The sequence below is a fragment of the Trichosurus vulpecula genome, chromosome 2, assembly GCF_011100635.1.
Source record: "Trichosurus vulpecula isolate mTriVul1 chromosome 2, mTriVul1.pri, whole genome shotgun sequence".
NCBI lineage: Eukaryota > Metazoa > Chordata > Mammalia > Diprotodontia > Phalangeridae > Trichosurus > Trichosurus vulpecula.
The window spans coordinates 47,697,309-47,710,987 of NC_050574.1; the positions used below are offsets into that span (position 1 = coordinate 47,697,309).

The following is a 13,679-nucleotide window of genomic DNA, read 5'->3' on the forward strand; positions in this document are numbered from 1 at the left end:
GAGATGACATAGGACTGGCTTCTGTAATCAAATACAGCGTATTTTGTCAGATCAGAGTCCCCGCCCCACCAAGCAAATCCAATGGGCAAAGAGACCTTTCTGTTGTTTGTAGCTATTAGAGTCTCCCCCAGAATGAACAGAACATCTCCCAGTGACTGAGGGGAGAGTGTCCTCAGCCTTTATTGAGAAGACACTCGCTGGTGCCACCTCCAGGACAGGAGACAGGAAGCCTTGAGACAGGAAGACTCAAATTCTAAGTTTCGCCTCCGACCCTTTTACTAGCTCTGTGACCTTGGGCAAGTCAGCCTCTGTCAGCCTCGGTTTCCTCATCTCTAAAGTGGGGATAATAATAGCAACTGCCTCCTGGGTTGTGGTGAGGATCCGACGAGTCGATATTTGTAAAGGGCTTTGCAAACCTTGACGTGTTATAGAAACACTAGCTATATAATCACCTGTGCCTCAATTTCCTCATCTGTAAAGTGAGGATAATAATAGTGTCTCCCTTCCAGGGACCAATACATTAATGTGACTCCGTGCCAGTTAGGTCTGTAAGTAGAGAGGATGGGAACAAGACTTCTCAGAACTAGTATCCACAGTTGGTTTAGAATCTATGGCTATTCACATGGCCACATCCCACTGCCATCTCATATGGCATTAGCTCAGTGCCTGGAGCAAGACAGTCTATTGAACAGAAGCTCATTCTTCCTGAAATAAAAAACATGTGTTAGGTCCACTTGACTTCTCAACTTACGTTCTCCAGGTGAGGTGCCATGAAAGTGTTTACAGAATGATGTTAGATCCTTCAATAAAAGCAGCTCCCCCCAATCCTTCTTTGAGCCCCCAGATTTCACTAAGTGACCAAATCTGGAAGCATTTCATTGATCAGTTTTGTGTTTTGTTCAGTACTATCATTGCTACTAGATAGTAACACTGGGAATCATTCCAGTCATAGACAACATAGATGTATGTTTGGGTCATTAAAGTAACAACAGGGTTTGAGGGTTCCATTCCATGGATGCCCTGAATGCATGCTGATTAGCTACAAAGCTCCTTGAATTGGTCAGACCCACAGGTCTTGCTACTCTAGCGAGCATCCAGGCAAACAGAGGCATTAAGAGAAAACAGCTTCAACTATTAAAAACATACATTCCTGGTGATAACATTGGTGGAACTCCCAGTGAGATGTGAAAGAGCATTTCTTAGTTCATGGTTTCAGTTCTTTGCAACAAGCATTCATTAAGTGCCTACTACATACCAGACACTGTGCTAGGTGCTGGAAATACAGAGACAAAAATGAATACTTTTCTGTAAACATGTCACATCTCTCCAGGAGAAAAGAAATTCTTTAAACACAGGGCCTGATTTGCTTTTGGAATTTTATCCCCAGTGACTAGCATAGTCTCTGACTCGCAGGAGCCGCTTAAATTAAGTGCTTGGTGACTGGTTGGTTAATTGACCTAGAACTAAAAGACCTGGGTTTGAATCCTGACTCTGATGCTGACTGGTTGTGTGACCCTGGATAAGTCACTTAACTGCTCTAAGACTCAGTCTTCTCATCTGTAAAAGGAAAGATAGATAGCCTTTGTGTTACTTACCCAATGGGTATAAACCTCTAAGTGCCCTCCTGAGGAGTGAGTTCTCACTGTGTTTACTCTTTAATACAGGTGAAAAGAGCATGATTGGGCCTTCATTCAAGTCCACTACTCACCAGCCAGGGGAGGCATCTTGTCACTTGCCACCTCTCCGTCTTGCTCTAAAAACATTGACCAAAGCAATGCCTCCATTGCTGCTGGAAAAGGCCTGGCCTTCCCGTGCCCTGGGGGGTCCTCTCACCTTCTCTGGGATTCCCTGGACCAGAGCCGCCTTTCCTGGAGGCCCCTGTCCTCTGTGTTTTATCCCCTGTTAGGATGTTAGCTCTTTGAGGGCGGGTTTTTGCTTTTTGTTTTTGTATTCGCAGTGTCTAGCGTGGTATTTGGTACAGAATAGGTGTGTAGTAAGTGTATCTGTATCCCTAGAGTCTGGTGCAGTGCTTGACACATAGTAGATGCCTAGTAGATGTATCTGTATCCCTGGTGTCTGTCACAGTACTTGACACAGTCAGTGTATAGTAGGTATAGGTATATTTCTAGGGTCTTATGCAGTGCTTGACATATAGTAAGCATATAGTAGGTATAGACGTATCTCTAGTATCTGGTCTAGTGCTTGACACATAGTAGGTGCTTAATAGATCTATCTGTATCCCTAGTATCTGGTGCAGTGCTTGACACATAGTAGGTGCTTAGTAGATGTATCTGTATCCCTGGTGTCTGTCATAGTACTTGACACATAGTAGGTACATAGTAGGTATAGGTATATCTCTAGTGTCCGATGTAGTGCTTGACATATGGTAGGTGCATACTATGTGTGTCTATATTCCCAATGTCTGGTGCAATGTCTGACACATAGTAGATATATCTGTATTCCTCGTGGCTGGCACAGCACTTGACGTATAGTAGGCATATCTGTATCCTCAGTATCTGGTGCACTGCTTGATGCACATTAGGTGAATAGTAGATATATCTGTATCCCTGGTGTCTGGCATAGTTCTTGACACATAGTAGGTACATAGTAGATACAGCTGTATCCCTGATGTCTTGTGCAGTGCTTGACACATAGTAGGTGTGTCTATATCCCCAATGTCTAGTGCAGTGCCTGACACATAGTAAATATATGTGCATCCCTGGGGTCTGGTACAACACTTGACACATAGTAGGTGTACAGTAGGCTTGTCTGTATCCCTAGTGTCTGGTGCGGTACTTAACAGTAGATGTATCTGTATCCTTGGTGTCAGACACATAGTAGGTGCTTGACATATAGTAGGTGTTTAATAAATGCGTTTTCATTTGTTCATCTTAAGCAAGTCACAACCTCCTGGGTCTTAATTTCCTCATCTCTAACAAAAGAAGATGAGATTAGGGTTCTTAAACTGTTTTTTGTCCTGGATCCCTTTGGTAGGGTTTAGTGAAGCCTTTGGATCCTTTCTCAGAATCATGGTTTTTAAATGTATAAAATAAAATCCATAGAATTACAAAGGAAGCCAAATATATTGAAATATAGTTATCAAAAATTTCTTTTTAAAACCAAGGTCACCAAGCCCAGGTCAAGGACCCCTGGACTAGAAGAGCCCTGGAACTCCTTTCAACTCTAAATCTATGGTCCTATGATTTCCTTACTTCACCCCAGTTCTCTACTTTACCCCGAGAGAAACAGAGGTAGTGAATGAATTTTGATCATTTTCCTGGCTAAGGTTGGCAGTCATCTTCAGTGAGTGAGCAAAGAAAGGGCTATTTGAAAGCCTGGTTCTGGGGAAAGTGAATTTATATTACCTGTCACTTAACCTTGAACTTGTGTTTGACTCAGACAATGTCAGTATTATTCTGGGGACTAACAGCTGGACTTTTATAAAAAATCAAAGGTCTTGGGGAGTTAGATTCCAGAGTAAACCAGCCCCAGTGACAGCTGTTCATGCATCCCTCTGAGGACATAAGGAAGAGATTGAAATGTCAATTAAATATGGAATAAGAAGGCTCTGTGTTATGGAAAAAGAGAAACAAAAAATAGAGAATCATAGAATCTCAGAGTTAAAAGAGAACTCTTCAGAGGTCATGGCATCCTTGAACATGGCTCCCCTCAATGGTGCACCCAATAGGTAGTCATTATAGTGTTGGGTGCACCCAATAGGTGGTCAATGTAGTGTTGGGTGTACCTAAAACACAATCATTACAGTGTTGGGTGTGCCCAATAGTAGTCAGCCTCTGACTGAGGGCCTCCAATGAGGAGGGACCTACTCTCTCCCAAGACAGCCCATTTCACTTTTCTGATACCTTGAGATTATTTGAAAGTTCTTCCTTTCATTGAACGGAAATTGACTACTTGGCATCTTCCAACCCTTTTCCTGGTTCTGCCCTCGCCCCCTCCAAGACCAAGCAGGACCAGTGTAATCCTTTTTCCACATGACATCCCTTCAGACATTTAAAGACAAGTATCGTGTGCCCCTAAGTCTTCTCTTCTCCAGGTAGATGATCCCCAATTCCTTCAGCGAATGCTTATGTCATATGACCTTTCTCGAGACCTTTCCCCATCTCGATTGCCCAGTTCTCTAGCTTATCGATATCCTTTGCAACATGTGGTTCTCAGAATTGCAATAATATTCCAGATATAGTCTGACCTGGGCAGAGTAGAGAGGGTCTATAAGCTCTCCTGTTCTGGGTGCTCCAATGATATTAATGAGCCCTGGGATGTCACTAACTGAGAGGCAACAGTAGAGACTTGGCCTTGGAATCAGAAAGATCCAGAGAAAAATGCCCAGACCAAGACTATAGGTTGCAGGATATAGAAAGTTCTCACTTTACATAAATTTGCATTATGCAAATTTGACCTTACACAAAAAATTCTGAAAGAAATCTGCTTTCCCAAAAAACACCAATGTTAATGTTACTGTACATACTATGCTCTCAGTCTCTTTCTGCTCCTGCCCCTCTGCTCAGGGCTTTGCAGCCTCTCACCCCCTCCCCCACCTCCGCCACTGTAAAAATATATATAATAAACCCTAAAAAATAAACCCTTCAAGTGAAAGCAGAACAGATGAGAGACTGCTACTACCTGGGCTGCCAGATGGGGACTTGACTTGAAACCTCAGGAACCAAGAGGAGACCTTTGCCCTGCTCTGCCCAGCCCCCAGCATGCCCAATCCTAGTGTCTGTTTTCTGTGGGTCTGTGCTTGGTGCTGTGTCTTTTCCCACTCCCACTGTGGCAGGTCCTCTCCTGTCTCTGTCCATGTCCTGTCCCCGAATCTGCCCCCCTGCCCCCCACCCCATCTTCTTCCTCTCGATTCTGGCCAGGCCCACTTGAGACTGGCACTGGCCTATGTGTTCCCAATCCTGCTCTCCCTTCTCTGTGTCCTTGAAGACATACAGTGCCCTGTGCCAGTCCAGGGCAATTAAAATTACATAAAAATAGCTTTAGGTAAAAGTCTGCAGAATGGTCGACTTATGTCTGTAGTTGTTAATCTGCATTTTAGTTCCCTACACCAATGAAGTCATGGGTATAAATAAAAAGATACTAACTTGTTTAAAAAGCATATTATTAACCCTTTTAATAATAATACTTTATATACAGTAGTACCTTAAAGTTTGCAAAGCCTTATTTCATTTTATTTTCACAATGACTCCGTGAAGCAGAGGCTATTATTAGGATAGTAATGTAATATAAAATATAATATAAAATCTCTTTACAGATAAGGAAACTGAGGCAGATGGTGGTTAAGTGACTTGCTCAGAGTCACACACCTAATAAGTATCTGTGGCAGAAATTAAACTCAGTTCTTCCAGACTCTAGGTCTAGCACTCTGGCCACTGTACCGCCCGGATGCCGTATCTGTTGATTTATTATCTGAAATAGAAAAATCTGCGATACAAAGCTTCTGACTGTAATGATTTATTTGCAAGGCTAGCCGTTGCCAACAACTCAGGTCAACTGACTCCTCAGTAGTCACAGACAACTGACAGATTTACAGAGCTCATTATCATAATAGAAAAAGAGGAATTACAAGTCACAGAAATCCTGAGAAATTTATTTTGAACATAATTGAATAGAACAAGGCAGGGCACTCGACTTGTGGTTAGGCTAGGTACTTCTGGAAGCAAGCTGAGTATATTTTGGTTTTTGCTGTTCGGTCGTTTCATTCATGGCCAACTCTTCATGTCCCATTTGGGGTTTTCTTGGCAAAGATACTGGAGTGGTTTGCCATTTACTTCTCCAGTGGATCCGTTTTGTCAGGCAGTCAGAGGTTAAGTGACTTGCCCAGGGTCACACAGCTAGGAAGTGTCTGAAGCTGCATTTTGGTATACCGTTGCCAACATTTGGAGTGGGAGCATGTCAGGGGCGTAGCACATGTGACAAGGATTAAATCTAATATTTTCTAGCAGATTGGGACCTATCATCTTGCCTGTCAAAGTGGGACTACCTTAGAAATTTTGTTCTGTAACCAGACATTTGTGGTCAGGAATGCTTTTTACGATACATGCGGATAAACTAATATTATTCCTGCAGCTGCTGGAAAGAGGAACTTACTTCAAGGAGCTAAAGAAAAGAGGAATTTCCACTTAGACTAGGAATTATCCACTTAAACTAAAAAAAAAACTTGGACTTTAGAAAAAAACATTACAAAATCTAGCTTCGTGCAGTGACTATTCCTACAAAGATATATGTGTATTCTAAATTATCCACTAATAAGTAATAATTAACAATAAAACCTTATTAATCTATTAATTTCTTCATATCATAGTGTAGATGCACATTATGCTTGCAGTCCACTAAGACCCCCAGCTCTCTTTCCCAGGAACTACTGTCTGGCATTCGAGGTGGGGCAGTGTTTAGAGTACTGGGCCTGGAGTCAGGAAGACTCATCTTCCTAAGTTCATATCCAGCCTCAGACACTTAATCCGGGGCTAGTCACTTACCTCTTATTCACCTCAGTTTCCTCATCTGTAAAATGGGCTGGAGAAGGAAATGGCAAACCACTCCAGTATCTTTGCCAAGAAAACCCCAAATCGGGTCCCGAAGAGTAGGACACACTGAAAATGACTGAACAACAACAAATCTTATCCACAATTTTTAGAAATAACCCATTAGGAGAGACGTTGGCAAACTAAGGCCTAGCCAGATGAAAGAAATCATGATATTGCACATATATCAAATTGCTTACCATTTTAGGAAGGGGGAGAGGAGGAAGGGAGAGGGAAATTTTGGAACTCATAATTTTGTAAAAATGAATGTAAAAATTGTCTTTACATACAGTTGGAAAAAAATAAAATACTATTTTAAAAAAGGAAGAAATCATGATGTGAGAAGATTCAAAAACTTGTTATAAAAGGGAGGATGTTGTTATAAAAGGAGATGATTAGCCTAGACAAGAAGAGACTTGGGGAAAGATTTTCATTATTCACAAGTATTTGAAGAGTTATCACATGGAAAAGGGAATAGATTTGTTCTAGTTGGTTTTGAGGAGGAAAAGCTAGGAGTATGGATAGAAGTTCTTGGGACCCAGATTTTGGCTGAAATTTCCAATATTCGGGGCATTCCAAAAAAATGGAGTAGAGTGAGTTCCCCATCACTAGGGGTATTCAAACAAAGGCTGGATGAACCCCTATTAGGAATGGTCCAGGGGACATTTATCCAGGGGTCACAGAGCTGGACTAGATGTCCTCTATAGTCCCGTCCAGTTCTATGATTCTAAATTAATTTATAGCAGCATGACTTAGGAAAACCTTGTATATTTCTGTTCCCCACTGGCTGGATCTGAGAAATTCAGCATCTTTCCCCCCAGTCTGAGAATAGTTATCCAAACTTCAGTAAGTCTCAGAGCAGGATAGGCCCGGGCTGAAGCTGATTGCCCCATTTCTGACTTTGTGTTGACTCCCACAGATCACCGGTCTCCAAAAAGGATACAGTGATATGTTGTGTCAGACCCTCACTGAGAGAAACATGGAGATTGCAAATCTGAAAGCCGAAGGGGAGAATTTAAAGAAAGACAAAGCATTGAGCTCAGGTAAATTTACTCTGAGGCCGAGGATATGGGAGCAGGAGGAGGAGGGTAGAAGAGGCCAGGCTGTGCCAACATGATGGCACGTCTCACCGCTGCAGTCATAGACTGAGGAGGGACAGAACTGTAACAAGGGTGAGGCAACTAGATCTTTCTCCCAGGGCAGCAAAATTTAAAGGGGACTGACAGTACTTTTACCCTGGAAGGTCAAAATAACTGTATATAGAACCTAGTTAGTAAGAATAGTTAGTTAAACTAGCAAAGTGCTAAATGATAGTTTCTTTCTTGTCCCACTCCCTATAATTCACCCAACCCAGGGTGGCTCCTCCCCAGTTTGTCCCAGTTTGCTCCCTTATCCATTAATGTCCTCTACAGAAGTACATATGGTCCAGTGTCCTAAAATCTCACTGTCTTGCTCCATGAGCCCAACCTAGAGACCCCACTCCCACCCCACAGGGCCTTATGTTCCAAGGCTTAAAACATTATTTTGAAGAAGGCTTTTGTGCAACTTTCCCTAGGCCTGCTTTTCAGTGATTGTTCCAGGCATACAAATTGGTAGTGACAGTTCTGATGAACACATCCCAATGGGACCCCTCCTTGATGCCTTGATGTGACTGGACAGGGCCACTAGATTAGACAATCAGCGCAGATACTATGTGTGTGTGTGATGGCAGCTGACAGACACATTTTAACTTTACACCAGCTGAAGGTAGTACACCTCCATCCACACGGGTTGCTGGTGTCAATAGCCCAATGAGTCCCAAATGTGAGAAACAGAGGGAACCAGCAATCCCTGTAAATGATGAGAAATAGGAAATGAATCTGTGAGGCAGTCCCCCCCCACTACCCCCACAAGGAATGTCTTCTCCCAGATGCAAGTCCCTTGCACCTCCCATGTGGGTGTTTCTAAGTGACATATAGTAGTAGATGCTACATAAATGCTAGCTATCAGCAGGCCTCAAACAGCAAACTCCTCAGGTGGCATGGGTCATCTGTTGTCACAAACCCTGGAGGAGCAGGAGATCTCATAAGCTAGAAAAATAGAGCTGAGAGGCCCTTAAACACAGGCTTGTATTGCTGGTATAGATTGACAGGAGCATCTGATCCTGTAGCAATCAGTTAACTTTGAGGACACCCATACATAGACAGAGTGGGCTATGCCTTTACAACTACCAGACTGGAACAGTCTCTGTCTCTCTCTCTGTCTCTCTCTCTCTCTGTCTCTCTCTCTCTCTGTCTCTCTCTCTCTCTCTCTCTCTTTTCTCTGTCTCTCTCTCTGTCTCTCTCTCTCTCTGTCTCTCTCTCTCTTTCTCTGTCTCTCTCTCTCTCTGTCTCTCTCTCTCTCTGTCTCTCTCTTTCTCTGTCTCTCTCTCTCTCTGTCTCTCTCTCTCTCTCTCTCTCTGTCTCTCTCTCTCTCTGTTCTCTCTCTCTCTCTCTCTCTGTCTCTCTCTTTCTCTGTCTCTCTCTCTGTCTCTCTCTCTCTCTCTCTCTGTCTCTCTCTCTCTCTCTCCTGTCTCTCTCTCTCTCTCTCTGTCTCTCTCTCTCTCTCTCTCTCTGTCTCTCTCTCTCTCTCTCTCTCTCTCTCTCTCTCTCTCTGTCTCTCTCTCTCTCTCTCTGTCTGTCTCTCTCTCTCTCTCTCTCTCTCTCTCTCTCTCGGGTGTTTTCATTGTAGGTGATCTGTGCATGCACCAAAGCTGTGTTATACATACATGAGCTCACCAAGCCTTACAACAGCCCTTCTAGGTACAAATATCTCCATTTTAAGGATGAAAAAGAGAGGCCTAGAGTGGTAAAGTAACTTGCCCCCGTTTAAAAAGCTAGTGTCAGAGGTATAATTTGAGCCCATATCTTCCAGGGCAGTAACTTACCTAAGGTCACATCAATAGTTAGTAGAAGAGGCAGTACTAGACCCCAGGTCTCTTGACTCCTAGACTGTTTGTCCTACAAAGTAAGCAAGAATGCCTCTACTGTAAATTTTTAGGGTTCATGGATTTCCCCCTTCTCCTTGGGGCTGGCCCTCCCCTACTATATAGCAGCTCAGGTGAACATTGTCTTAGCAGAAGGAATCTCAGGTATATGTTTAATCCACTGTTAGGTGCCCAAGCTGATCTCCAAGGTGTAAATGCTCACACTGAAAATTTAACAGTTGGCTCTCAAAAGCCAGTATGAGCTGATTCCAGTACACCACTGATAACGGCTTTGTGAGTAGAGAGAAGGAAACAGATGGGAGAGATGTTGTAGAATCAACTATACTTGGCAACTTGCCATGTAACTTGATGCTTTTGGTCACTCTTCTTTCTTAAGTCTCTCCCAGAGCCTGGCACAGTGACCCGTACATAGGCAGGTGGTTAAGAAATAGCTGTTGAATCAACTGTTGAATTCTTCCTAACTCAAGTGCCCTTGATCCTTTTCTGGCTAGGTTCCAGCCCACCCTTCGACTCTAGGTCAGAAATACCCCCTTTCAAATACCCTGATTCAGTGACACCTCCTTTGTCCCCTTCCCTTATTTATACCAAACAAAAGGGAATTCTTTGTTCACTCTCTTCCCTTTTGCCTACTGACAGCCACCTGCTCATGTCCTCTCAGCTGTCCTTGTGGCTTCAATTGTCTCACCACTTAAACTGCCTCTGCAGATCCAGGGTAAAAAAAGAATTCCTGTATTGGTAGCTGTTTCCATGTTAGGCTGTTAGGTGGCGCAGTAAATAGAGCTCTAGGCCTGGAGCCATGAAGTTGTTCATTAGTTTCATGACCCATTTGGAGTTTTCTTGGCAAAGATACAGCTATTTCCTTTTCCAACTTGATGAGGAACTGAGGCAGACAGGGTTAAGTGACCTGACCAAGTCACACAGCCAGTAAGTGTCTGAGGCCAGATTTGACTTTAGAAAGAGGAGTCTTCCTGACTTCATGCCTGGCATTCTATCCATTGTGCCACCTACCTACCCCTTGAAGTCATGAAGACTTGAGTTCAAATCCAGCTTCAGATATTTAAGTAGCTGTATGACCTTGGGCAAGTCACTTAACCTCTGTTTGCCTCAATTTTATTTGACTGTAAAGTGGGAGTAGTCATGTCACCTACTTTATAGGGTTGTTGCAAGTATCAAATGAGTTAATATTTGTAAAGTGCTTAGCTAGTGCCTGGCACATAGTAGGTACTGCATCAATGCTAGCTATGTAGCGGTAGCAGCAACAGTAGCATGGAGAGAGTTGTAGATCTGGAAGGAAAGAATCCTGGTTCAAATCCTGGCTCTCCACCCTATGTAACTTCCGGGAAAGTGTTCGACTTCCCTCAGCCTCAGTTTCCTCATCTATAAAATTCATGGGTTGGACTAAATGATCTCTCAGGTCCTCCCAGTGCTGTGTCTACGTTCCTGTGAAATATCACCACAGCCCTAAACTGAGATGCATTCAAAAAGGAAAAAATAAATAGAGGTATGTTGAAAAATACCCACTGATTATAAGCCTCCTTAAGTGGTTTATTATACAAACCTAATTTGGGAAGAAAATGACATCTACTTGCAAACTTCCTTTCCAGGTCTTAAATTAAGGTGATTTTTGTTTGTTTACATCGCTGCTCCCATCCCTACCCCCATCCCCACCCCCACTCCCTTTACAGAGTCTGGAGCAGCAGGAGAGCAGAGTGGGAAGAGCACAGGATTTGGAGTGGGACACCCTGGGCTTCAACCACAGCTCTCTCTTTTATCTTGGTCCTGACCTGTGATTTCATTGGTATAGGGGCCTCCCAGTGAGGAAACTCCCTTTTCCAATGCAGAGCAGCACCTGCTCTGTAGCTAACAGTCTTGGAGTGTTTCCTGGGTACTTGGGTTAAATAACTTGCCAGGAGCAATTTGACCAGGAAGTAGTAAAGGCAGAACTTGAACCTAGGTCTTCTGACTCTGAGGCCAGCTTTTTTATTCACTGTACCTCAATGCCACCTCATTGAGTAATAATCAAAGAATTGAGTAAATCACTTCTTTTCTCTGGGTATCAGTTTCCTTGTATATCTCTTTGGGCCTCAGTTTCCTCCTATGTAAAATGAGAGAACTGGTAAAGTGATCTGGTAAGGACTGGTAAAAAGATCTCTGTGATCCCTAAATCTATGTGGAATAATTAGAATTTACCACTAAAGGTTGTCTCTCTGTGCCTGCCTTTTCCCCTTCTGTCTGCCCACCACCCACCTTTCTTCCTTTGTTTAATCACATCTTGACTGAACATTTAATGTCAGTAAGTAAATCAACAAGCACCTGCTAAGTTCCATCACTGGGGCTACAAAGACAAAGCAACACAATCCTTGCCCTCAAGGTGCTTCCATTCTAATGAGAGAGACTACTTGAACACAGAAGAGTATAGAAGGCTTATAGAACCAGCCTGTGATTTCACAAGGGAGCTCCGGAGGAGGAGAGGAGAGGCCCTTTACCAATGCAGATTGGCACCTGCTCTGCAATTAACAATCCTATTAAAGTAGCCTTGGACACGTAGAGGGATTAAGTGACTTGTCCAGAGTCACATGATCAGCCTGTATCAGAGGCAGGTCTTGACCTTAGGTCTTTCTGGATCCTCCATCCATGACATCACATTGTTCCCAAATATTATCTCATCTCACCTAAGGAGATGATGTTTCCAAAGTGCTTAGCACAGTGCCGGACACATAGTAGGTGCTTAATAAATGCTTATTCTCTGTCCCTTTCCATGGGCCCCTTTGACAGTCTAATGAAGTCTATGTATCCTTTCTCAGAATCATGTTTTTAAATACATAAAATAAAATATACAGGATTACGAAGGAAGCCAGTTATATTAAAATAGAGTTATCAAAAAATTTTAAAAGTTCACAAGTGCCAGGTTAAGAATTGATTAAGACTATCTATTATCAGGCAGATGCCAAGCTATATTAGTAGAAGGAATTTCTCCACCAGGAGTCGCAGGTCTGGAGGCCCACCGACCACAAAGTACTCAGTATCACTGCATGCTCTCTCCTAGGCTCTATTGCTCTCTCTATTTGTTCTCTGTAGAGAACAAAATAAATAGAACAGGTATTCTTTATATTACCAACCTAGTACCCACACACTGTCTGAACATCTGGCCAGATGCAGGGAGGAGGGGTTCATATCTCCGAAATGGGATTTGTTATAGCCAAGCTAGACTTGGAAGAGTCATTCTGGGCAGAAGTCATCCTCAGAGAGCTCAAATCAGACCCTAAAGAGCTTCTCAGTGGCCTTCTCCTCAGTGTGCGAGAGAAGGATGCTTGAAGTCCACACACCCCTCTCTACCATACACACACAGCTGCTGACAGCCCCAGCTGATGCTCTCTTTGCCATAGAACCCTGGCTCTGTAGGAGTATCTCCGTACCTTGGAGGGCCATCCCAACACCCCCTGAGAGAGGGCGAGGAGGGAAGGTCTTGGACAATGTCATTGTCTCAATGTCTGCATTTCCAAGGCTAGAAAGAAACAAGGCAGCGGCCAAACCCCCACGCAAGGGCAAATGCTTCAGGACTTGTGGTGTTGTAAAGAAGCAAAGGTGGAGTTCCCCTCTAGATCATCTTAAATTTATCATGAGCTGAGGATCTGTGCCCTGAAAGATAATAACAACAATAATAACTAACATTTATGTGGCACTTACTGTGTGCCAGGCACCGTTCTAAGCACTTTACAAATATTGTCTCGTCTGATCTTCACAACGCTGGGGGGTGGGTGCCATTATCACCCCCATTTTACAGAGAAGGAAACTGAGACAGACAGTGGTTGAGTGACTTGCCCAGGGTCACACAGCTAATAAGTTCCCAAGGGTGAATTTGAAATCAGGTCTTTCGGACTCAAGGTCTGGCGCTCTATCCGCTCCACTGTGGGCACCAGTCCCTCCACCAAAGCAGAGTGCAGCCTGTCTATAATCTGGTAGAGAAGTCTTAGAATCACAGATCTAGACGTAGAAGGGACCTCAGAGGCCACGTAGTCCAATACTCTCATTTTATAAATGAGGAAACAGATTCGGCAAGAGAAAATGACTTGTGGAGGTCAGTAAGTGGCCAAGCCAGGATTCGCCCCCACATCTTCTGACTCTGCTGTGTATCCCCAGGTGGGACTGCACCTTCTCCCTTCCAGCCA

The 13,679-nt window shown here is 43.5% G+C and overlaps 1 protein-coding gene across 1 annotated transcript in view; it reads left to right on the forward strand.

The window, feature by feature from the left end:
- FHAD1 (forkhead associated phosphopeptide binding domain 1) overlaps positions 1–13,679 on the forward strand; it is a 189,718-nt gene that overhangs the window by 55,904 nt on the left and 120,135 nt on the right. Inside the window, 1 exon segment of the mRNA XM_036745951.1 lies at positions 7,465–7,588. Coding sequence (XP_036601846.1) covers positions 7,465–7,588 — 124 coding nt within the window.